The 25,671-nt window shown below is 55.2% G+C and overlaps 1 protein-coding gene across 1 annotated transcript in view; it reads left to right on the top strand.

The window, feature by feature from the left end:
- SCN5A (sodium voltage-gated channel alpha subunit 5) overlaps positions 1-25,671 on the top strand; it is a 111,343-nt gene that overhangs the window by 16,237 nt on the left and 69,435 nt on the right. Inside the window, exons 3-10 of the mRNA XM_059075922.2 lie at positions 2,313-2,431; positions 9,044-9,133; positions 10,474-10,602; positions 17,602-17,693; positions 20,984-21,214; positions 22,592-22,655; positions 23,925-24,066; positions 24,568-24,765. Of these exons, the coding sequence (XP_058931905.1) occupies positions 2,313-2,431; positions 9,044-9,133; positions 10,474-10,602; positions 17,602-17,693; positions 20,984-21,214; positions 22,592-22,655; positions 23,925-24,066; positions 24,568-24,765 (1,065 nt within the window). The remainder of the gene's footprint in view (positions 1-2,312; positions 2,432-9,043; positions 9,134-10,473; positions 10,603-17,601; positions 17,694-20,983; positions 21,215-22,591; positions 22,656-23,924; positions 24,067-24,567; positions 24,766-25,671) is intronic.

The raw sequence follows: 25,671 nt of genomic DNA, 5'->3' as shown, positions 1-25,671 counted from the left end.
AATAAAAGGCCAGAATTATGCAGCCTGAGATGGTTTGGTGCTATGAAAGAAAGAGCAGGCAGCCACACTTGAAATCTTGCCTCCCTGTGGAGTATCTACTTTGGGAATCATCTGTGGTTAGATTCTCAGCCCTGGAGGACTCCTCCTGGTCCCGTGGTATGTGTGAATTGGAGTCGGGCCCTGAGTCCAATTTGGGCCCCAGAGCACAGCATGTGATCCCTCTCCTAACCAGAGACAGCATGTAGCCCCCATCCCCCGCCCCATGGAATTTGCTAGGCACTGGCTGTGTAATGACAGCTCAGGCTGGGGGCCACAGCAGCAGCATCCTGGGCCTTGTGGGCTGGTGATGGGACCGTGACGGCCAGTGGGAAATCTGAGAGGGGTAGGGAAGGGTGATTCTGCCATTGTGCCTCCTGAGCGTAGGGAGAGGAAGGGGCTTTTGTCCACTAGGGCAGGGTAACCCAGGCTTCCTCAGGCGTGGATTTCTACCCAGGAGGTCAATCCCCCCGTCTGGGTCCCCTGCCCTGGCCTCACCTCTCAGGACTGTGTGCTCAGCCCTGCACCCAGCCAGACCATGGGCACGCAGGGCTCTTGCAGGGGCCTGGTGCCCACCCCAGCTGCCCGCACTTCGGGCCTCACTGCCGGAAGAAGGTGCGTTTGAATTTGGGGGAGGCCTTCCCCAGAAGGCTGGGTGCCAAGGAGGATGGTTCCTGCCCACATCACTGCAGTTGGTGCAAGACTGAGGAAGCGCTGAGGAAGTGAATGTGGGCACCTGGCAGGTATGAGTGTTGAGTGTCAGTGTCACCGGGCATCTGAGTTGTGTGTCACTGTGCCTTGAGACTGCATTCAGGAGACCAGGAGTCTGAGGGTGGGAGAGGTGCCGATTGTCTCCATGTGTGCAGGCACATGTGAGTGGGTAGGTGGAAGGAAAGCCCACCCAGGCTATATACACAGGTGGGAGAACAGACCTTGAACCCGGTCTCGATTGCCCCCTGAGTTCGGGTGACTCAAGCTGGGTTAAGGTGGGGGCCTGGGGCCATGGTTGGGGTCAGAGTTAGACTAGACATTGGGATTAGTCAGGTTGGGTGGGCCTAGGTCCTTCTTGGTCAGGCCGCAGCTGGGGACGAGTCAAGGTTTGAGTTGTGCATCAAAGTGGCGATGGGGTTGAAGTTAGCTGGGACAGGCGGGAGTCATGGCACGGGGACCCAGCTGAGAATAGGCCAGGGCTGGGCTGGGCTTTGCGGGGCTGGTGGCAGTTGAGCCTGGGAGGAGTCAGGGACACTCTCCTGTTCCTGTGATCGGGGACACTTGAGTGGTGGCCCCAGGTAGGATTCTGGTCTCTAACCTCCTGTCTCTCCTTGCTGACCCCTGGTCACACTGCCTGCAGCCCCGTCGGGTGATGCAGGCACCACAGCAGAACTTTCAGTCCTCATCTATCTGGTCAACTTGTCTCCCCAGCCCCGAGTAAATAGAACCTTATCTCAACAGCTCAGGCCTTGGAGAAGCACAGCCCCAGGCTATGCCACCTCAGCTGCGCCCGCTGAGCCGGGGCAGGGGGAATGGACTGCTGTCCTCAAGGGCAGCATCTGGCTCAAATGCCCACTCGATGTGCTCGTGGCTCAGCCTCCAGCACCCATTGTCCACTCCCATGCCCCATTGAGCTGTGTAGATAGAATTTTCTGGAAGCGCAGGGAGCGGGTTTACCCTGGGCTGCACATGATCCCCTGAGGAAGACACTAGGTCGTGTTCTCTGGGGTCAGGTGGGGCTGTCATCTGTCTGGACTCCAGGACACACGGTCCCCGGGAAAGCTTCTCTCCTGGGCTGGGCTCTGCATTTTCCTCATTCCTACTCTCACCCATTAGTCCTCCCTGCTGACCCAGCTCCCTTATCAGACCCTCACTCCTCATTGGGCCTCGTGGGGAAGCACAGAGGGGTCAGAAGGGAGAGGGGAAGGAGGGGGCATCAGCTGGGTCCTGGCCTCCGATATGATAACAGCTCGGCTGGGATCATGAAAGGCCTCTTCTGGCTGGGACTGTAATTTTCAAACGAAACTAAATCCACCCAACCTGACAATCCCTTAAACTTGATCTCATCCCACCCCAGCCGTGGGTGACCCAGCAAGGGTCCACTCACCTGCCAAATGTGCTGACTGCCCCTACCCCCCACCTCTCCCTCAGGCCCTCTCCTCTTCCTCTCACCCTACCCTTTCTCCAGAGTTCTAGGGCTCTGAGCCAACAGCTGCCCCCCAAAAGCCTCTCTCCATAAGGGCCTAGGGGCTGCCGCCCGACCTAAAGCAGCTCTCCGTCCACAGACCTTCATCGTCCTGAACAAAGGCAAGACCATCTTCCGGTTCAGTGCCACCAACGCCTTGTATGTCCTCAGCCCCTTCCACCCCATCCGGAGAGCGGCTGTGAAGATCCTCGTTCATTCATATCCTTGGCAGTCCGTCCCCGCTGTGTGGGCCCCAAACAGGGCGGGGGAGGGGGGCGGGTGGTGGATGGGGCGTTTAGGGCTGAGGGTGGTGCTGATTCCCGGTCGGTCCTCAGATGAGCACACAGTTATCACCTGGGAGAGGTTGGACATCAGTCTCTCGGACCCCACCCCGTATCTGCATCTGCATTTTAACAAGATCCCGGGGGATCGTGGACACAAGAAAGTTTGGGAGATTCAGCTCTGATCCTTCAGGAGAGGAACGTCCTAGAAGCTCAGCTACTGAGGATCCCAGAAGAAATGAGGCCGATCAGTGTCCCCTGGTTCTGGTCTTGGCTCTAACATGTCCCCTCCCACTGCACCCCCTGGGCCTGTACCTCCCTGCCTATCGTCTGGGACCTCAAACAGGTCACCGGGGCTCAGCCAAGGAAAAAACACTTCCCAGTAAAGAGGCCTCTGGTTTATTCACATGCGTGGGCCTCTTTCAAGGGAGGCATCGCTTGCTTTTTGATTAGGTGTTGACAAAATGTTTGCAGTTTCCAAGTATCTCAAAGAACTCTGGTTAGCATTAAGTTATATAAACCACAACCTAAAAAATCTTCAGGCTGCAGAGGAGAGCTATGGGACGGCTGCAGTGTGGTAAGGGACGGGTACTGGTCTTTGGGCCCTAGGAGGACCCCATTCGGGCCGAGCATGGGACAGGGAAACGGCTCTTCTCTGGACTTCAGAAAAGGGGCCCTAACACATGGAGCCTCTCAGGGCGTGGGGACAGGTGTCTGGCTGTGGAATCAGAGGCATCTGTGTTTCACCGTGAGGGCCTGGGCAGCTTTGCTTTAGCTGCAGCCCACTTGCCTGTTAATTGAATCAATGATGCTGGGCTCAGTGGTGTGATTAGTTGTTGGGTTGGCGGGTTGGCCGGAGAGCTCCCCAAGGTCCCCCTCAGTTCCCCCTCCGGATGGACCTTTTCTGAGGCGAAGGTGAAGGTCTCACCCATTAACCTCTGGTCAGGGCAGGAGGCTTCAGGAAAACACTGCTCGGTGGGGAACTGAGTAACAGAGACAGATGCTGACTGCTCGGGGGACATTTCCTGTCCAGGCATGGATGAGGGGTGCTCCTTCCTGGCTCCACCGTCTGCCCACCTGTGCCCCATTGCCTGATCCCAAACCCAGGGACCAGTCAGAGGACCTCAGGGCCCCATTTGTTTTCTGCATGCAGACGCTCTCCAGCCCCCTCCAACTGGCTCCTGCCTTTCTCATGGAGATCCTGAAACACATGTATGCCCAGGGACCACCCCCTGCTCCCAGCCCATGCAGGCCATGGCTGTGGCCTCAATAGGGTGGTCTCTAGGGTGGGAAGACACTGTGGGGAGAGACTATATTCAGGGGCAGCCTACCATTCACAGCTGCATCCTACTTTATCAGGCAAGGGTGGTCCTGGATTTAATTCTGAGCCATTCTGCAACTGTTCCCAAGCTCCCTGTAGGTGCCAGGCACTTTGCCCGGCACCCTGGTGGTGTCAAGCTGAATAAGACCCTGTACTTGCCCCCTTGGGAGTCTTACAGTCCCCTCAGAGTGACTAGACAACCACACGAGGAGTTGTCATTTCTGCCAGCATGTGGGCATAGCCTGGTGAGAGTAGTGCAGTGGGAGGAAAGGCCAGCCTTCTTCTTGCTCTGGGCCTGTCTCTGGCCTCACTCCAAGGGCGTGGCGTCCCTGAAAGCATGCTCTGGCTCCCACCTGGGGCTTCCCCTCCAGGTATCTAACCAACCCAGCTCTGTTTGGCAGCCACTGCAGCCCCTAGGGATGCAGCTGCAGCCCCAGGGTTCCTGCAAAGCTGGGCCATGGGGCAGCTGAGGCCAGGGAGGCGGTAGGGGCAATGCAGTCCCCAGCCTGGCCAGAGGGTCCACCGAGTGGTGGCACTGAGGCTGTGAGGGGCTGGTTCTGCCTGGCAGGACCGGCCCTGAGGTCACTGAGGTGGACCTTGTCTCACAGGGCAACTGCCGCAGGGAAGTGGCTCAGCAGCTGGGAGGCCCTGTGCTGGGCTCTGAGCAGCTGCCTTGACGCTTCACTGCCTGGGGATGGGAGCGCACTGCTGGCCTCCAATAGCGCCCCTTAGCGGGCTTGGGGGGGAACTGAGGGAGAAGAGGGGCCTGGATTGTGGGGTTTGGGAGCAGCCCCTCTGTGTCCTTGAGTCTTGCCATCAAAGTGTGGTACACCAACCAGCAGCAGCAGTATCACAGGGATCTTCTAGGAATTGCTGAAACTTGGGCCCAGAACCTGCATTTTAGGAAGGTCTCTGTGATTTCTGCACACACTGCTCTAAGGCAGTCATTTCCAAATGTCAGTCTGCCAGTGGCACCTGGGAAGTTTGTTAAAAATGCAGATTCCTAGCGCCTTACAGACCAGAATCACCAGTGTGAGGCCTAGAAATCTACAAGCTCTTCATGCATTTCTCTTTTTCTTAATGAAGATACAGTTCGCATACCATAAATTTACCATTTAAAGTGTACCATTCAGTGGACTTTAGTATATTCATAAGGTTGTGCAACCATCACCACTTTCTAATTCCAAAACATTTTTATCACCCCCAAAAGAAACCCCATGCCCATTGGCAGTCACCATGCATTTCTAATGCCCACAGATTTCAGGTTTTGAATTATGAGCTTTCTCTCCATTTACATTTTTTTTATTGTGGTAGATAACATATAACATAAAATTGACCATCTTAATCATTTTTAAGTGTCCAGAACAGTCATATTAACTATAGGCACATTGTTGTGCCATAGATATCTAGAATTTCTTCATGTTGCAAAACCGAAACTGATTGTTGGCTTACATTTCTATAGCCATTCAAACGTCTCAGTCCCCAGTGTGCAAAGTTCTGTGCCAGGCCCTTTGGACAGGGCAGTAGGGGCAAAGTCTAACTTACGAGGGGGCAGGAATGCAGTCCCTGCTCTCCAGAAAGAAATCCCTCTCACTTGCCGCAATCGAGGCATTCCCAGGGACATGCTGGTGATTGTGCGATAACTCAGTTCAGCTTTGCTCTGGGCACCACGCTTGCAGCGCGTCCCTGGGAAGTTGCCTAAAAAGTAAATATGGGCATGTAGAATTTTTTTTTTCTGAAGTATTTTTGTTATAATCCTGCAGAATGTGTTCCTGCCAGGATTAAATAAAAGAAACCAACAGAACACCAAATTCCACTGCAGTCACGTTCAGAGAGGCTGCACGTTCATGGCAAGCAGCATTTTGCCTTCTTGGGTGCATAGGATCTGTTCACAAAATCCTCCCACATTCCCCTAGAAGATTCAAATGGGCAATCAAACCACGTGTGTGTGTGTGTGTGTGTGTGTGTGTGTGTTAATTTAATAGCACAAATATATGAAAATACCCCGACCATTAATTCCCTTCTCTTTGGGAGTTTTTTGACTCCTTAGGATCTGAAGACAGGCAGCCCCAGTTTCAGGCTTTCCCCACAACCCAGGCTGGCAGTCCTTGCTGACATTTTAATTATGAGGCTGGGAGTGGGTGTTTGGGGACAATGACACGGCAGGATTGAAGATGTTCAGCTGAGCTCAGCCCCGGAGAGCTGGCCTTTGCCTCTGCCCACACATGAAACCAGCTCAGTCATCGGCCTGAAACCACCAGGCAGTGCAAACAGGTGTGCCCTGGCCAGGAGTATACTTGACTTATCTCTCTGGTATTGGCTGTGTGCGTGGCTCCATGGGGGACCCAGGGATGCTTGGGCGGAGTCACATGAACTAAAGGCTCAGTCTAGGTAGGAAAAGATCACATACACAGGAAAGACTGAGAATAATGGAAGGGCTGTCCTCAAGGATAGGAGAGCCAGGCAGGGTTTTGAGCAGTCAAGTGGCAGAGACCAGAGTCTGTGCACCTCACCCTCCATTGCTGTGTCTGGAAAAGCCAAAATTCATTCAGGGAACACTTGTCTTTTCCCACTGTGTGACCCAGGCCCTGGCTAGCAGGGCTCAGAAGGGCTGTCTACTCTGGTTCTTCCCTAAGTATTGATGCTAGACCTTGATTCACCTCTGTCTGTGTCCCGCCAAGTCTTCTGGTCCAAGGTGGCCTGTCTGCACTGCTACTGTCTGCCAAGTGACCTTTTCTCCACTCTGATGAGAGCTGTGAGTGGTGTGTGCACTGAGAGAGGGCTTGTGAGAGGCTTGGCTCCCCAGACAGAGGTCTCCCCAGTTCTGAGCCTCACCAGGACCAGCTGGGCTGACTGACGGCTGGAGGAACCCTAACTAGCCTCCAGTGCCTGTCTAAATGCCTCCTCCAAGAAGGCTTCCTGCCCAGCCCAGCCAGAGGCGGGTCTGGTTTCTCATAACATCCTATCTTGGAGCAGTTCAATAGCTAAGAGGCCTCCCTGTCTCCCACACAGAGCCACGCACATGTGCTCAATGAGGTTTGTTCTTAAAAATGACAAATAATTATGTTCCTCTTCCTGGGTGGCCCTCTGCTCACACATTACAGAGCCCTTCACCCAGTGGTTTGCACCCACAGTCATTTTCTGTGGCTGCTGTAACAAACTACCACAAACTTCACCACTTGAAACAACACGGACTTACCACCTTATAGTTCTGGGGGTCAGAAGTCCAAAAAAGTTCTCACTGGGCTAAAAGTAAGGTATCGGCAGGGCTGCAATCATTTTTGGAGGCTCTAGGGGAGAGTCTGTTTTCTAGGTTTTTCTGTTTTCTGGGGGCTACGGGAAATCCTCGGCTCTGGCCCCTTCCATTTCCAAAGTCAACAACAGCTGGTGGAGTCTTTCTCATAAGCATCATGATGACGCCGCCCTCTTTCTCTTATAAGGACCCTGTGATGACATTGGGCCCACCCAGATAATCCAGGATAATCTCCAGATCCTTAATTTAATCACATCTGCACAGTCCCTTTTGCTGTATAAATTAACGTTTATAGTTTCTATCCCACCTCTCTCTCCAGCTGGGCCAGCCCCCCACCAAAGTCAGTACCCCAGCTCAGCCCCATCTCCAGTCTGACTGCATTGGGCTCCCCATCGGGCCTGAGGCTGGGCCAAGCCATGGGAAAGGGTGGAACTGTGATGGGGAGGGAAGAGGCAGGCCCCCGGAGCTCAATTACTGCAGCTCCTGGGTTTCTCGTGGGAATCGCCTGGCTGGCAGCTGCTGCCCGCAGGGCTGAGGCCGGGACAAGGTGGTGAGCCTGGGGGCAGCTGTAGGGAAGGGAGGCCCAGTTTCTTTCTCTCTCGGGCTGGGGAGAGGATTTGTGGGGCAGCAGAGTGTCCCTGTTCTGGGCTGGGCCTCTCGGGGGTGCCTCTACCCACAAGAGGCCCAGGGTCTGGCCCTTGTTCCTCTGCAGGTCCGGTAGAGGTAAGGGAGGCCATGGCGGTCAGTCAGAGCTTTGTCCAGCCTGAAGCAGTGTCTGGGACTTGGAGCCAAAGAGTCAGGGATCATGGTGGCGCAGCAGTTAAGAATCTGCCTGCCAATGCAGGAGACACGGGTTTGAGCCCTGGTCTGGGAAGATCCCACATGCAGCAGAGCAGCTAAGCCCGTGCGCCACAACTACTGAGCCTGCACTCTAGAGCCCATGAGCCACAACTACTGAGCTCACGTGCCACAACTACTGAAGCCTGTGCACCTAGAGCCCGTGCTGCACAAGAAAAGCCACCACAATGAGAAGCCCGTGCACCACAACGAAGAGTAGCCCCCGCTCGCTGGAAATAGAGAAAGCCCACGTGCAGCAACAAAGACCCAACACAGCCAAAAATAAATAAATATACTTTTAAAAAAAGACTCAGGGATCAGACAAGGCCTGGAGCATTCAGTGTGAGACCAAGGGCCCAGAGGATGCCTGAGACGCTATCCCAGCATTTGAAGAGCTCCCCTTCTGGTGGGGACAGATGGGCACTGCCATTCAGGGAGCCAGACATGCTAAAAGAGGGATGCCTGGTGCCATGGGGCTGCAGCAAGCAAGGAGTCAGGGCAGGCTGCTTGGAGGAGGCACTCCTTGAAGGAGGGAAGCAGTGTACTAGGTGGAGCAGAGGCCACGAGTGAAGAGCAAGTGCAAAGGAGGAAGCAGCCAGAGATGTGGTCCCCTGCCTCGCCCCGGGTCACTGTGTCCGGACAAGGCATGAACGTTTTGGCAGAAGTCCTAGTTCAAAGATCAGCGTGGGCTGCTCCCATAGAAGTGGAGGAGGGAACTTGGGGCCCTGCCACTGTGGCTTTCCTCTCCCTGAAACAGTGGCCCCTGAGGAGCTGTTTATAAACACCCATCTCCCTCTAACGTGGCCAAGGATAGGGCTCCCACTAGGCCATAGGTAAAAACCTCTGAGGTCTGGGGGCTGGCCCCTCCTCCCTTCTCTCCAGGATGGGCCCTACAAGGGACTCTGCTGTTTGAATTCAGGTGTCTGGTCCCTGTTGGGGACTGTGGAACAGGGCAGGTGTCCAGCCTCAGTGGGGAGGGGTTGACAAGGACTGGACAGAGCCCCGGTGTGTCTCCTGAGATCCCCTGTCTCGTTGATCTGGCAGCCCTGGCCTGGCGGTGCCGACACCTGGGGCGGGACCCCCTGGCGGTGGCAGCCCGTCTGGCCACCTGCACGTGGCTTTCCTTGACCCTGCGCCATGCTCTTCAGCATGCTCATCATGTGTACCATCCTGACCAACTGCGTGTTCATGGCCCAGCACGACCCTCCACCCTGGACCAAATACGTCGAGTGAGTATCTTCAGGGCCTCTCCAGCCAGCCCCTCCCACACTGCCTTTTCCATTCCAGACTCTTGGCCTCAAAATTACCCCAGCAGAGGCCCAGGGACTCACCCACCTGGTGGGGGGTGGTGGTCCTTGCCCTAGCTCTTCTCTCTTTCGCTGCTTTCAGTCCTGCCAAATTCATGCTTTGAGTTATGTCCTCAGGAAAGGAAGCTCTCCAGGTTGGCAAAGTGAGGGTTTCTCCCCGACCCACCCTAAAGAGGACTGATGGTATTGGAGAAGGCTCTGAGACAATACTACTAATAATTGATTGAGCACTTAGTGCGTGCCAGGCACTATCCTGGAACAATAAGTGTCATGTGACCCTCATGACAACTCAATAGGGCAGGTACAGACACTATGCCCATTTGACAGATGAGAGACAGAACTGGAGAAGTAACCACCCCAGACCTTGCAGCTAGGGGGTGTGGCTGCGGGGAAAAGGCCCAGGCCTATTCCGACCTCAACACCACACTCTTCTGCCTCTTTTCCCTAAGTCCTGTTTCCTATAACCATTTGCACAGTTTTAGAAAACTGTGCCTGGTTCTTTCTTCCCAAATGAACGTACCTGACCCATAGGTTCTAAGTGGAACCAACAAGGCCCTGTTTTTAGGGGACCAATGAAATGTTGGGGACAGCCACTCTTACCTAAGTGGCTTGCCTGGTGGTGCTCCTTGTTCACACAGGACCCAGCAGCACGGTCGGTGCTGGGGTCTGCATCCAGCTGCTAAGACCTGGAGACAAGCATGGCTGTGGCCCTGTGGGCTGCAGTCCCAGCATCCGAACATTTGGGATTGCTCAGCTGGCCCCAGACACAGAGAACAGCAACCTCCCAGCCTCAAGTGTTAGAACATCAACCCCCTTTCCAAGCCCAAGGTAGACAGCTGTACCCACCTACCTGTAGATGGTTGAGGATGAGAATCCTCCCATCACTGAGGAACCACAAACAAGAGTGAGGGGCCAGGACTCTGAGTGTCCTAACTGTCTCACAATGGCCACCGTATGCCTGTGTACCTGGACCCCCAGGGCTGGGTGAGGAGATACGTGGAGAGTCTTCTTACCTCAAGATAACCAAGAGACAGAAGATGGAGGGTTCACGTGGGCATGCACAACGCTGAGTAAACGGGAAGATGCATAAGTTGACCAGGTGTCTGGAACGAAGCTCTGGCCCCCAGCTCCAGCTCTGCCATAGGGGCTTTGCAGGGAGACTGGTCTGAGAGCCCTTGAGAGGGAAGCTGCATAGGGCTCCTGCCAAACTGGCCTGCGGGCTTCACCCTCCCTGAGAAAGCCCACCGGTCTCTCCTCCCCAGGTACACCTTCACTGCCATCTACACCTTTGAGTGTCTGGTCAAAATTCTGGCTCGAGGCTTCTGCCTGCATGCGTTCACCTTCCTTCGGGACCCGTGGAACTGGCTGGACTTCAGTGTGATCGTCATGGCGTAAGTATCTCGCCCCTGTGCTGTGCGAGGTGTGGCCACACTGACAGGCGTGGGTGCCACCCCTGGCCCCAGGCTGCCCAGCCCTCTCTGCCTCCCTTCAGAGGCAACATCAGCTCTGCAGGAGGAAGATGGCGTGGAGGCCCTTGGCTCACCCTAGTGGGGAGAGACGGGTTCAGAGTAGCTCAGTTGGCCGTGCTGTTTAGGCCCCCCTGGCTCATCTGTGGCTCCGTGGCAGCCCTTAGCTCAAGGGACTTCATTAAGATTCTGGTTTAGCATCCTCTGCCGTTTCTGTCAAGGGAAACTAATGTTGCAACCTGAAATCTCTGGACCACTATGAACAGTGACCTGGATTCCAAGGTGATTTAAACTGCAGGGAAGAGAGCAAAGGAGCTGGAGAAGTGGCTGGGCATCCCCAGGAGCTTATGCCAGGTGCCCCAGCATGGCTGCAATCTCCACTCAGAGAGTCAATGTCTGGCACATTGTGAGACGCCTGATCACTGACATGATCCAGTGGGTCCTCACACCAGCCAGAGAGGTCACCTGGATGGGGGTTCCTTACTCCCATTTTACAGATGAGAAAACTGATGCCAGGGACACAGTAAGCAAATGTGACCCCAGGCCTGCTGCCATGCCAGCTGAGGCCCCACTTCCTTGCCAGGGAAGGGACCCTTGCTTAGGGGTTGGGTTGAGGCATGCCACTCTGGATGTCTCAGGCAACGGATGCTGGTTTCTGGTGGGGATGAGTGATTAGGGCAGGCCTCCCATGCAGGAGTCATGGTCAGGGGCTCAGCCATCAAACCCTTTCTGAAAGCCTGATGTGTGTGGAGAGCCCAGTGGGTGCAGGGCTGGGCGCCATACCTTGGCAAGAGCAGAGCTGATGAGGGTTATACTCCCTACCCTTATAGAGCCTCAGTTTCCCCACTGGTGAAAGGTCGGTGTTGAGCTGGGTGGTATCAGAGGTTCAGTTCAACTGCCACTTTCTAGGATTCTCAGATTCACTGAACCCACCTGTTCATGACAAAGTCTTTATTTACTCTTGGATGTGAGAGGCTCTGAGCTCATCCATGCAGTGGAGGAGAGAGGAAAAGAGGGAAGCTGGACCCTGCTGATGAGGTGCTCTCTGCCTGGTGGTCAGAACATGCATCAGAACCCCTGTTTCTAGGTACACTGCTTGTGAGCTGACTCCAGCCTGCCGTTTTACAGGTGGGGAAACTGAGGCTCAGAGAGAGGCTACCACTCGCCATGAATCCAGTGTAGATTTAGGCCTGGGCAGAGCTAAGTGAACAAGGGAAAGAGTAGTGTGGTGTGGGGGACAGATTATGCAGCCTTACAGGTAATGATAAAAGCCAAGTGCGATGGGAGCCAATGGGGGTTAAAAGCAGGGAGGGACGCTGTCTGATTTACATTCTAGGAAGATCACCCTGGCTGCTCTGTGGGCAGGACTCTGTGGAGGGATAAGGGTGGAAGTGATGGAGCAGCTCAGAGGCTATTTTCATAGCCAGGAGAGAGCGGATTGTGTCTGGGACCAGGGTCCCAGTGGAGAAGGTGAGAGACATGGTCAGATTCTAAGTATATTTGAAGGTAGGGCTGACAGGAGACCTCAGGGTGGCTACTGGCTTGAGCAGCTGGGTGGCTGGTGTGACCATTCGTTGGCCTAGAAGACAGAGGGAGGAGAAGAATCAAACATCCGGTCTGGAATGTATTAGGTATGAAAGCATCCAGGGTAAGATATTGAGTCGGCAACTGGATCTTCCAACCTGGAGTTCAGGAAAGAGGTCCACTCAGAGGTATAAATTTAGAAGCTGTCGGGATACAGATGGTATTTAAAGCCAGGAGACCAGATGAGATCATCTGGGAGTGTCGCCAGGGAAGGGAAGCCGCCTGGGGACTGTACCCTGGGACACTCTAACATCCTGAAGTCACGAGAAAGGAGGATGGAGTGAAGAAACTGGAGGGAACCTCCAGGGAGGGCTGAGGAAAACCAGGAGAGAGCAGTATCCTGAAAACCAAGGGGGGAATGTGACTTGACTTGAAAGAAACCACAAGGAGGCTGAGGAAGGTGAGAACCAAGATGGACCATTGAAGTCAATAACCTAAAAATGGTTGATGATTTTGACCTTGACAAGATGGCTTCCAGGGGAGTGGGGGACACATGGCTGATTAGAGAAGGCTTGAGGGAGGGTGGGAAGAGGGCGGGGCGGGGGGGGAGGCAAATGTACCCATCTGCTTTGTGGGGTTTGCTCTAAAACAGGACCCAAAGTAGGGTGGTGGCCAGAGGGGAGGATGGGTGAAGGGAGGACCTTTAAAGAAGGGAGGCTTCTTTGCAAGTTGAAGGGAACAATCCACGAGAGAGGGGAAGTTGGTGATGGAGGAAAGGGGGCAATTGCAGGAGCAAAGCCCTTGAGCTGGCCCGAGGGGTAGGAATCCAGGGTCTGGGTGGAGTGTTGGCTGTAAGAGCAGGGAAGGCAGAATTTCAAGTGGCAGTGGAAGTGGATTGATAGAGCCGATAGTGAGAGAAGGAATTTCTCTTCTGAGTGCTTCTGTTTTCTCAGTGGTAAGAAGCAGGATCATCAGCTGAGAACACAGAGTTGGGAGGCAAGTCTGATGTGTGAGGAGGGAGGGAGCATTCCCTGTCAGAGCCAGGGGCTTGCACTCACGGGAATGGAGTAGGATGGCTAAGGAGGGCCTAGGCTCCAAGGTGCCCCACAGTGGGGGTGGAGTGGGGGGGTGGGGGGCAGTGATCCATGGGCCCCTGAGGGCCTGAAGTCACAGGAAGGGGCTTCAAGAGGATAGAGCATCTGCCTGAGCCTTTCCTACCTTCCCATCCGGGAGCCTCAGCAGAACTGGGTCATGGCAGCAACACTCCCAGAACCCAGGCCCCTTGTCTGATGGCAGGAGCCAGGCTTTGGCTTGTCATCAGCCCATGACTCTGGGAGATGCTCTGAGTCCTCCCCATCCAGCCCTTAGCCAGTCCTCCTGTCCTGTCTCATGCCAGTCAATCCCCGTGGAATCCCGCAGAAAACCTCTCCCTCCACTGGGAATCACAGAGCAGTACCTTCCTCACCAAGCCCTCCTGCCTTCACTCTGGACCAGAACCAGGGGAGAAAAAGCAGAACGGGGCCTCAGAGACCACGAGACTATTTCCAGGTTTCCGAGCGTCTCACAGAAATGGTCCACTAACTTCCCCTGGGGCTGCCTGGGCCCATTGGCATGTCAGGTTTGTGCTCTGGGCTGGATTGGCCTGGCACTTTGATTGACAGTGCTCCTGCCTTATGGAAACAATGAATGACTGCCGTGGTAATGCTGTGAAAAGTGTTCTGCTATAGCCAAAATGATTCAATAATGAGGGGCTCTTAGAATAATCAGAGGAGTCTTAAGTGGCAACAAAGTTCTATTCAATGAAACTCCCCATCCCACCCTCCATTTTACAGATGGAGAAACTGAGGCTCAAAGAGAGCCTACCACTTGCCTAAAATTGTAGAATGAATCAGCAGCAACGCTGGGGCTCAAATCAAGTCTCCTAACTCGTAACCTTGAGAAGCACCCCTATTCTGATATTTCTGGCTAGGCTTCCACCTGATCCCCAACCTCACCCACTTTAGAATTGTGGAGGGTTGGGGGGGTGCCAGGAAGCCTGCCAGGCTCCACTTGCAATCCCGCAGCCAGAGCTCTTCCTGTCGCCCCCTTTGAGCTGGGCATTACCTGCTAGTTAGTGCAGCCTCCCACCTTCTGGGGTTGTTATGGAAACCAAACATGGAGGGGAAGGGGGGGAGGGCAGAGAGGAGAGGGTGGCAATCACCGCAGTAGCTAACGTGCTGTGCTGTCTATACCTCTGCCTAGCAGCCCAGGAGGGGCCGTCTGCCTGGAATGGGAGGGCTGCACAGCAAGATAGGGGCAGACAGGAAGAAGGCCAGGGTCCGCCTTCCTCATGGTTTCTCAGCCTCCAAAAGGCTCCCTCCTGCACTGGGGCTGGTATGATGGGGTGGAATTCTCACCCACCACTGGCTGCTTTTTCTGTGTCAGGGCCGACGATCCACCCCCGCAGCTGTCTGCCCCTGCCCAGCTGCTTGGCCACAGCAGAAAGAGTAGAATGGCTTGGAGGAGGGTTTTGCCAGCTTGGCAGGAGCAGAGCTCCACCCTGACCTGGGCCACTGCTGAAGCTGGCCCTTTGCTAAGTACAGGGTCTCTCCTGCCTTGCCATTCTCCGGGGCCTCAAGAGAGGCTTTGGTGGGCATCTAGGCCCCCAAAATGGGAAGTAGCCAGGCACTAGGTTCTGAGTCAAGTAAAAGAGACAGCAGCCCCCGTGTCACAGACATGATCACAGACACACCTTGTCCTCACCCTGCTCTGTGCCCCACCGTCAAGTCTTCTTCCTCCTTAGTATTGCTCTCCCACGTGTGACCTGACTTCACCCATGCTCAACTACTGGCCCCACCCTGTTCTCAGCCACACAGCTGGCCTTGAAGGCTGCCGGAAGCACATACTTTGGGGTCTCAGCTTTCCTGTGCCCAGCAGGTATTGAGCAGAGGGCAAGCACTGTCAGTTCTGGGGCCCCTGAGGGGGTGGGGAAGGCAGGGTCTACACTGGGACAGGCGAAGACAGGCTAAATCCAAGCAGGAGTTGGGCAGGGCTTCACTGGAGACACGAGGGGACAGGCAGTGTCTGGAAGGGACAAGAGGCTGAAGCAGGGACGGTTGGTTCCCTCTCCATTTGGCACAGTTCTCTGCCCAATCCCTGTAACCAGAAGAGACAGCCTTGAAGCCAGTGTCCTGAACAAGAAAACTTTGTCCCAGGCCACACCCATTGGAGTTGCGGCAGAAAATGGATCCAGAGCCATCCACAGGCTGGAACTGTGGCTTCCATGTAACTGCGACAGCGGCAATGGTCCAGGTTCAACCTGGCAGTCCCATGGGCACACCATGTCTAGACAGAGAGTCCAAGCCTGAGAGGAGAGTGTGGGACAGAGGCCTGAGGGTCAGAGCCCTCACAGAAAGTAGAATAGCCATCAAAAGTTGAGAGGGAGCTTCAACTAAGTCAATAGATGTATATGGGCCAGAACAAGATAGGTGACTTCTACGCCCCCCGGAACACAGGGCTGCATCTGACGGTTGTGCCCAAGAAAGATTTGCAAGCTGCAGTGACTCCAGCAGAAGGAATGGAAACCACACCATGGAAAGGATCTGGTGTAGACAGAAGGGAAGCTCTGCTGAGAATGAGTCTGCTGACTTCCCAGATCTGAAGCGATGTGGAGAGTAAGGAGGGAGCAGGCCTCGTCCACGGGGCCCCATAAACATGGAGTAGCCCCATGAGTGGATGGAGAGGAAGCTGGTGTCAGCCCAGGATTAGAGCTGGACCCGGCTGACCCGAGGACACTGAATCCCTTGGCACAGCCTGCCAAGTCCCTCCCTGCAGACCCCAGAGCTTGAAGGCCGATTTAGAAACCCTGAGCCGAGTGGAAGGGCCTGGAGGTCCACAATGATAGGCAGAGTGAGTCTGTCAGCACTGTCAGCCCACCCTCGACACTCACCCAGTGTCCCTGGACTGACGTCACTCAGACACCGGGTCGGACACAGTTGGTTAAACATCAGACATCCTGAGTCTGCTGTTCTTTGTCAAACATCAGACACCTTTGGTTAAATCTCAGACACCCTGGATGTGAAACCTTTGGTTAAATATCACAAGTCACTTGCCACTGTCCCAACAGCCCTGGTCACACACTATCCATCCATCTCTCAGACATCCTGGTCATGTGACCCATCTACGCGTGTCTTCACGCTCTGCTTGGGCAGGTCCCTGCCAGCCAGAGACCAACTCCTTCCTCCTGTGATTGTGGAAGCTATGGATGGATGATTGTCCAAGTTGCAGGTGGGAGCCCCATGGCCATTCAACCCCGCTGAGCACCCCTCAGGCCCAAGCAGGACGCACACTGAGGAGGGCTGCTTGCCTCCCGAGGTCACTACTCCTGTGGAGACCCAGGGCCATCGTGGGGAGACACCAAGACTGGGGTGGACTCATGGGAGAGGGGCTGGCACATCCCTAGGACCCCTCAACCTGCTTTTTTCTTTTCTTGTGTTGGCTGTTGCCTGTGAGTAATTAAGAGCTAAATATTTGGGCAACCTCCCATCTCATCTTCCAAAGCATCATTTTGGGAACTCTTCTCCCTTTGAGTACTCAAGTCACCTCCAGCTCCTGACTTCAGGGACTCCTGAGCTGCGCCTTGCGCAGAGATTTGTGGTTGGAAGTAGGGAGTGGGATGCCCTTGGACACCCAGCCATGCCTCCGCAGCAGTCTCAGCTAGACTTCAGGGTCCCATGGATCAGAGCTGCCAGGCATGAGCTGGTGACACTGCAGAAGACGTAGAGCAAAACCAGGACCAGAAACCCGCTTGCTTCCTATATCACCTGGCCTGAGCCTCCTGGAAAATGGAGTTTCCCTCTTTGCTGTGTCCCCAGTCTCAGACCCCACCACGTGGCTTCGTGTCATAGTCCCCAAGTGGCATGGAGAACGTGGCAGAGTCGTTGCCTCGTGGCACTGGTTATTCACAGGACCATCACCGAGAGAGCCACCTGGGAGCTTGCTCTGTGGACATCCTTAAGGCACCCTCGCTGAGGTTCCCCGTGGCAGGAGGGATGAGATCAGGAAGAAAACCTAGGGGAGGCCCCGGGTCATGCACAGCCCTCCCCGTGGGAGGGGGAGAAGGAAGAGGGCTGGTCGGGGAGGGCAGGCTGAGGTGCTGGTTTGTAATTCCCAATAACTGTGATTTGATTCTACAGGTATGTATCAGAAAATATAAAACTAGGCAATTTGTCGGCTCTTCGAACTTTCAGAGTCCTGAGAGCTCTAAAAACTATTTCAGTTATCCCAGGTAAGATGCCCAGGTTTGCCTCCCAGATCTCAGCTACAAGTGACTCTCTCTCCGTCTCCCCCACCCCCCTCCTCTGACTGTGTGTCCTACTGGCGTGTTGTTACTGTCTTGTGTGTGAATTTCCCTTGTTACAGATACACCACTGAATTTGTGGACCTGGGCAATGTCTCAGCTTTACGTACCTTCCGAGTCTTCCGGGCCCTGAAAACTATATCAGTCATTTCAGGTGAAAATCAGGTTAAACGCCAAGGCTGGAGGGACACGCTTGGGCCTTTCCAGCTACCTGGGAGCCAAGGCGACCCTCGGGAAGGCCCCTTCAAATGTGCCTGTCCCCAGAATACTTCTCCCAGAGCTCGGGTATGGGGGCTGTCTTCAGTGGACACGGCTGTCCCCTCCATGCCTCAGAATGGGCTTCGGACTGCCCACCCCAGCAAAGCCCACCACCATAGACCCCCGGGGGCACAGAGTACTCCATGGCAGGTCCTGGATTGAACTCAAATTCTTCCCAAGGTAGTGATTTATTTCCCAAACTGAACTCAACTATTGGAATAGCTAAAAGCTTGTATGTGAGTTGCTTCAGCCTGAAGTATCATCCTCCGATAAGGAAACTAAAAGTACTGTTTGTGAGGGAAACCACACCCAGAGTCAAAAAGGACAGCTCAGGCATAGCCTTTCATGGCTGAGTGCCCGGTCCCTGCCTTGAGCCCCCTTTGGTGATACACACACAGCCGACACTGCAGCTCCATTCTGTGAAACGGAGAGTACTCTGTGGACAGGTGTCACCGGGCCTTGGCGTCTAACAGCCCTTGCTGCATGTGCGGTAGAGGTTTAGCAAACCGTGCATGGTAGCCTCGGGAAGAAATTCTCCTTGACGCATGTTGGCAATTGTCCCCGGGAAACCTTCTGAGGCCCAGATGACCTCTCTAGAAAGCCAGTCTACTCCATCCATCTAGGAAAGCTCTCAAAGACTTATAATGATTTCAGAGCCCAGAAGCCCCTTCCAGAAACTTTTCTGAGTGCATCCCCACTCAGAGCTGGAGAAGGCATTTCTTTTAAGAAGGCAGCTGGAAACAGGTTGCATGTCACCGATCTGGAGGGATGTCAGAGCTGGTGAGCCAGATGGTTATATCCATTCCTGACTTGGAAAGCTCGGGGATCCTGGGCCCTTGGCCTGCATTTGCCATTGCTGCCCCCAGGGAGGCAGGGGCCCTGCTGTGAGCTCCCTGAAGGAGTTCAGACTCCCCCAGTGGGGCTAATTATCTAATAAGAGGAGCCCCCACTTATGCTGATTTCACACTGAGCCTCAATACTCCTCCTGGCTCTGAACCCACCACGGGGTGAGCACCGCAGCCACTTGCCCGCACACTCCCTGCACATGGCCCAGACCTCTGCTAAGAGCCCGTAGCGAGTGGGGCACTCTGTTCCCATCCCCATGGAGCCCCCCCAACGTTGTGACAGGCGTCATCGGCCAGGGTCTGTCCTCTAGGGCCCTGGGGACTTCACGGCACACACCTGGCAAGGATAGATAAGCACACTGACCACGACAATTAAGAAAAATCATGTTCCAGTTTGTTTTATTTTAAAAAAATAAGGCTGACAAAGGAAAATATTTCTCAGTCCGGGGTTAAAGGAGGGAGCCAGCCAACCCCAACCGAGTCCCACTGGATCTCTTCAAAGCTGCCAGCAACCCAGTGAGGCAGCACACAGCAGCTCCTGAAAGTGGTCATTAGGAAAATGTTGTGGTCAGCATTACCAAAGTCTCCCTTGAGGAGGTGTCCCCTGAGCTGAGGCTTAATAGCCGTGGCCCTCTCCAGACCTCAGTCTCCTTTCCTTTAAAATGGGAATGAATCAGAATGGTTAGTTTCCAAGGGCTCTTCGCCCAGCCTGTTAGAACTTCAGTGGAGGGAGAATTTCCCACTTGATCCCCCAGGACCCATCTCTTCCTGGGTCTTCTCAGAAAGAATCCCTTTACTTGGTTGGAATCATTCTTGCCAGAAGTGGACTCTCATCAATGTGAGAAATGGTTAAAGGAATGGGTCACCAACTGATTTTCCCTGAGGACGCTATCTCCACAGACCAGGAGGTGCTTTTCAGAGCCTTGAACTGAGTGATTCAGGCCACAGATACTTTGGAGGCAGAGTTTAATTTGGTTATGTGAGCTGCTGCCCGTGGCCCCTCACTTTGCCCCCACCATGCCCCACACTATGGGTGGGTATCCAAGCGTGGTAAGGAGATCCAGATGCCCACCGAGGGTCCTAGAAGCTCTGCTAGAGATGAAGAGTAGTTCTGGACTACAGAGGGCTCATGAACCCCACCACCACTATCACCACCTCCACCACTCTGGGCCCAGACACCTGCAAGGTCCACCCAGTGCCCAAGCAGTTGCCAACATCTGCCAGGATGATTTCACAGAGAACGCTGAGTGCCTCCGAGCCCTGGGCAGGCAGCAGCGTTGGCGGCACTGTGGGGAGGACTTCCTCTCCCCTCTCCCGTGTTTGCCCATCTCTGCCTCCTTGTCTCTGAGTCATGGGCACAGCAGCTGTGAGCACAGCCGCACAGGTGCTCTTAACACATTAACTGGCTGGACGATGGATGGATGGAGCTTAATCTGAGATCTGGCCGCTTTGATGGTGGGGAGGGGTGGGGAGGGGGGGTGGGGGTGGGGGTGGGGAGGAGGGATGGGAGGTGAGTCCCTGCTGCTGGCAGAGAAGCCCCCTCGCTCCCAATGCTCTGCTCGAACTTGTGAACTTGCTGTAGGACCGCAGCCAAGTGTCAGACCAGAGGCGTCTACACATGCTTTTCTGTGCGGCGCTGGCTTCTGCAGGGAGCTGGGCTGTGCAACTAACAGATCACGGCCTCTTAGCTTTGGGGTTGGGGGTGGGATGGACGGGGATGGATCCCAGGGGGACAGGGCAGAGGAGGAAAATACAAAACAGGTACCCCTGTGCCTTTCCCAAAAGTGGGGCCTGAGCCAGAGCAGGCCCCTTGGGATGTCACCCACCATGGCCTTAGAGCCAACCTCCCCAGTGCACACACCACATTCCCCTACCAAGAATGGCTGTGTCTCTCCCCATCTCAGGATCAAGGCCAAGGCTGTCCATTGCCCTGGAGGGGGCCTGGCCCTCTGTCTCCTTTCCAGGAACTACATTTAAAGGGGCAGGCCTGGCATAACTTGGGACCAACCAGAGGGCGATGGGCTTTGGGTGTTTTCTCCCAGAAGGAAACAGCATTTTCCATACTTATTTCATTTTTTTGGCTATGGAGAGCAAAGAGAACTAGGCCCCTCTGAAAATACACAGCCAGACTGGACTCCTGCCCCAGAGGGGATCAGGACAGACTCTCAGCAGCAGAGGAAAGGGAGGTTTTGGTCTGAAAAGCCCAGGAGAGGCCTCCTTCCCCTGCCCCCACCTCATGATCCCCCCACCACCCCGGCACCCCTCAGGCCCGGCCCCTGTCCACTGGAGCAGGGAGCACGGGTGCCGTGGGTGACTCCGAGCTCCTCCTCGCCTCCCCCAGGCCTGAAGACCATCGTGGGGGCCCTGATCCAGTCTGTGAAGAAGCTGGCCGATGTGATGGTCCTCACGGTTTTCTGCCTCAGCGTCTTTGCCCTCATCGGCCTGCAGCTCTTCATGGGCAACCTGAGGCACAAGTGCGTTCGCAACTTCACGGTGCTCAGCGGCACCAATGGCTCCGTGGAAGCCGACGGCCTGGTCTGGGAATCGCTGGACCTCTACCTCAACGACCCAGGTGCTGACTGGCTCTGTGGCCCAGGCAGGGCTTCGTGGGGCCACCAGGGCCGAGCATCTCCCACACAGGCCTCCTTCTGAGGATGTCCAAGCCCTGCCTGCTCCCCCAGAGACCTGGCTGCGTGTCAGGGATCCCAGCCCCTGCCCTTTGGGGCTCTGGGAGAGAGGACAGGAGAGGAGCAGACCCGGCACCTGTCCTCCTAGGTTCTCAGGCTAGATGGGGAGATAACACTTGAAGAATGGGAAGGATGGAGAGGTAGATAGGAGAACGGCAGCTACAATATTTGAAGGCTCAGGAATGGTGAGGAGACCAACCTGCCAGCAGGGAGAGGGGTTTTGCTTGGGCAAGGGTGGGGGGACGGAGCTGGGGTAGTTTGTGAGGCTTCAGAGTAGAGGCCCCATTTGCTTGGCATGGGCGTTGTCGCTTGACTTCAATGATCCTTGTCAGGATGTTAAGTTCATACCCATGCACCCCAGGACAAGCTCAGTGATTGTACAAAGCCATGTGAGCCCCTCGAGTTGTTTCACTGCCCCATGGCTTACACTTCCACCCTCCAGGCTGATGACCAGCACCTCTCTTGACTAGAGCCATCAGTCTAGACCAAAGGTAGATGTGGTACGAGGCCAGATTCCAGGCCACAAGGACCCCGAGGGCCGTTCTGAAGTTAAGGCCTCTAACGTACACCAGCAGTCCACTTTGGAAAAAAGAAATAGATGGAAACTCAATGAGTAAATTTGCTTGTGATTCAGTGTGGCCACGTAGCAGCTCTTCTAAAACGTTTGTGTGCACCAAAGTCACCTGGAAGGCTCTGGAAAACACAGACTGCTGGGCCCCACCCCATGAGTTTCTGAGTCAGTAGCTCTGGGAAGTTACCTTTCTAACCAGTTCCCAGTTGATGCTTGATGCTGCTGGTCTGGGGACCACACTTGGAGAACTGACACCTAAGACTAAGGCAGGTAGTGGGGAGTGACGGGGACTGATGGATGGTCACAGAGTGGAGGCGACAGGACTGATGTCCTATGTCTCATCTGGTGCAGCCCCAGCCATGTCTGAACAAACCCCTGCCTCCTGTTCAGGGCCTCTCTTGACCCAGGTTGGCCCCCTGAGTGATTGGGGCAGGGTCCGGAAGCTCCCTGTGGGGATTTCCTGAGTCCACCTGGGGACACTGGCAGCTGAACGTCGGTGGAGGAGCCAGAGGAAGCCCAGGGAATCAGCCAGTTGCCCCTGGTCAAGCAGAGGGCAGAGGGCAGGCAGAGGGCAGAGGAGCAGACGGAAGACCCCCAGCAGTGTCTACCTCCCCAAAGCCCAGGGTGCAGTTTGGATCCCGCAGGAGTCTGTGTCACACGTGCCTCTCACCATTGGATGCTTCTCTTCCAGAAAACTACTTGCTCAAGAATGGCACCTCTGATGTGTTAATGTGTGGGAATAGCTCTGACGCCGGGTACGTAGCAGCACCCCCCCCCCCCCGCCAGGGCCACCTCACCCAGCTGGGGGAGTCTCCTCCCAGTGCTTTATCAACTGACTGTGCTTTCAGTTTATGCCCTTGACCCCAGGGACAGCAAGACCATTCCCTGCCTCCCTTCCCTGCCAGGCCCATGGCAGCTGCCCCCCACCTCCACAGGGAGACAGCTGGGAAGGGGTGAAGAAAGGGATGGGGGTTCAGCTCTTCAGGGAAGGCAAACAGAGCCTTGAAGATGGGACTGGACTTGGGGGCAGCCCAGGAAACCCTGCAGGGCCCCACACTAGCCCAACCCTGGCTCCATTCCCTTCCCAAAGCCCCCCAGGGCGGCACCCACCCCCTCCTGTCTTCACTTCCTCCCTCCTCATCGGTCCATCAGGTCAAGAGTGAGTATGGCCTCCCCTGGCAGCCTAGACTCTCCTCCAGAGCAAGCAGGGCCTGGACCTGCAGCCCGGGGTGTGGTACCCAGAGATGCCCAGTAGCCACGCGCAGCTTCCAGGGCCCTGTGCACACCGGCACCCGGGTCAGTGTGACTGTGCCATAGGTTGCTATGGGGAGGGTCACACAGGCTCACCTAAGGGAGGTGCTCTTCAGGGCTGTAGTCCCGCATCTCTGAATATGGAGTTCCAGAGCCCTTCCTGTCTCTAAAGAAAAAGTCTTAATTTCTTAATTTCGGACATTAGCAAGGCACAGAGGACCCTTGGCTGCATCCTCCTGCTTGCCAAGTTCCCCTTGCCCCCATCCTCTCTCTCACACACTCACTCCACTCGTGACTCCAGACCAGCGCTCCCTCTTTGGGAGAGAGGCTGTCCCCTCCAGACATGGCCGGGCCCCAGCCCGTCCGCCCTAGAATCATCCCACAGCCCCGTGGCTGCCTGACATTTGCCTTGGGCTCCATTCTGTTCACCTCAGCCTCATGCTTCCCCTGTGTCTGCACGTGCCCAACTCCCCTGGGGTAGGCAGGCAGGGAAGAAACCTGAGCCAGGCCCTTGGCATTTCCTCTGGGAGGGGAGAGGCAATGCAGACAGCAGCTGGGATGGTGTGTCACGTGGGCAGAGAGGGAGCCGGATTTAGGCCTAGCAGCATACAGATGGGCAGAGAAAAGAGGAAGACGGTGTCTCGGGCGGGAGGCACAGCACGAAAAGTCACGGCGGCAGGACCCCACAGTGTGGCAGTAGGTTTGTGGAGCTAGCATCTCAGGGGCAGAGGACCCCTCACAGCATGGGACAAAGTCAGTGTGTCTGGCCATAGGACATGTCCCGAGGGCTACAGGTGCCTGAAGGCAGGCGAGAACCCTGACCACGGCTACACCAGCTTCGACTCCTTTGCCTGGGCCTTCCTTGCGCTCTTCCGACTGATGACGCAGGACTACTGGGAGCGCCTCTACCAGCAGGTACATGGGTTCATGTGCTCAGCAGAGAGCTGCTAGGAATGGGCTCAGTGTCTAGCACCAGGGCCCAGGCTGCACAAATGACTAGTCACAAGCGCCCCAGCAACTTCCCCACTGGTCAGAAGAGAGGAGGCGCAGGGGACGTTTGAGGGATGGGGGCTCAGCAAGCAAAGAAACTTTCCTATGGTTGGTGACCAAATACCCAGCCCTCTACATAGGATACTCTATGCTCTGTTAGTGGAATACTGGTCCACCCTACGTGACACTTCCTGTGTCAACTGAAACGTTCTGCCTCCTTCCATGGGTGGGGTACTGACCCCTGTGTGCAGGTCACTCTCTTCTGTAGGTTAGGACACTTCCCTCTATAGGTGGGACATGCTCTACCCCCTCTCCAGGCTGTGGCCATTTGAACCCCTGGCACAGCCAGGCTGGGCAACTTGGGGTTTATGACCTTAACCCCGAAGGGCCCCAGTGAAGATGACCTCCGCCCCCTTGCTTCCCCAGACCCTGAGGTCTGCAGGGAAGATCTACATGATCTTCTTCATGCTTGTCATCTTCCTGGGCTCCTTCTACCTGGTGAACTTGATCCTGGCTGTGGTTGCCATGGCCTACGAGGAGCAAAACCAAGCCACCATCGCTGAGACAGAGGAGAAGGAAAAGCGATTCCAGGAAGCCATGGAGATGCTCAAGAAAGAGCATGAGGTGGGTGAACAGTGTGGCCAAGGAGCCTCCAGAACAAGCCTTCACCTCACTGTGGATGCCTATAAGTGTGGCACCTGCTGGGTAAAAGCTGGTGGCTGTAAGTGATGCATGCTGGGTAAAGCTGGTGCCTGCTGGGTAAAGCAAGTGTCTGGTGGATGTAGGTATTTCCTGTGAATGTGGTATCTGCTGGGTAAAAATTTGTTACCTGCTGGGTAAAGACAAGAGCCTGTTCATGGGGAGGTGCCTGCTAGGTAAAAGTGGTGCCTGCTGAGTAAAGGTGGGTCCTGTGAGTATGGTGCCTGCTGAGGAACGCTCTTCCCTATGACCATGGTGTCTTCTGCGTGATGGTGGTGCCACATGGGTAAAGGTGGTAGCTCTTGGCTAAAGATGGTCGCCGTGAGCCTAGTGCATGCTGGGTAGAAGAGAACCATGTGTCCATAGACATAGTTTATCCTAGTCAAGGGATACCTTCTGATGGGGTAATGAGGAAGATCCAAGGTCAGAGACCTGAACAGGCTCAGCAAATGAGCAATGGCGATGCTGCCATGTCCCCACAGTTCCACACATGGTGGGTGCCGGAGGCTAACTGCAGAGCAAACTTTTTAGAAACTAGGCCAAGGACATCCACTTCCTTCTCACTGCTCCATGCCACATCCTGCAGCACCCATTCTGACCAGCCAAACCTTCTTGAAGATCCCCTGCCCTCTAGTTCTGTCACAACCTTTGCTCATCAACACCCCCTCTCCCACCTGCCCCAACACTCCACTCTTCCAAGAACTGACCACTTAAGCCACTACTCTCTTCATCCCTGGATCTGGATCTTTCTCAAAATATCCTGGGTCTGTCTGAGCTCACCTCCCCATGATGTACTCGTTTGGGGTGTGTGTGCACAAGTCCACTTAACTG

The sequence above is a fragment of the Kogia breviceps genome, chromosome 10, assembly GCF_026419965.1.
Source record: "Kogia breviceps isolate mKogBre1 chromosome 10, mKogBre1 haplotype 1, whole genome shotgun sequence".
NCBI lineage: Eukaryota > Metazoa > Chordata > Mammalia > Artiodactyla > Physeteridae > Kogia > Kogia breviceps.
The sequence above is the reverse complement of the archived record's forward strand: the minus strand, read 5'-3'. Positions and strand labels throughout refer to the sequence as shown.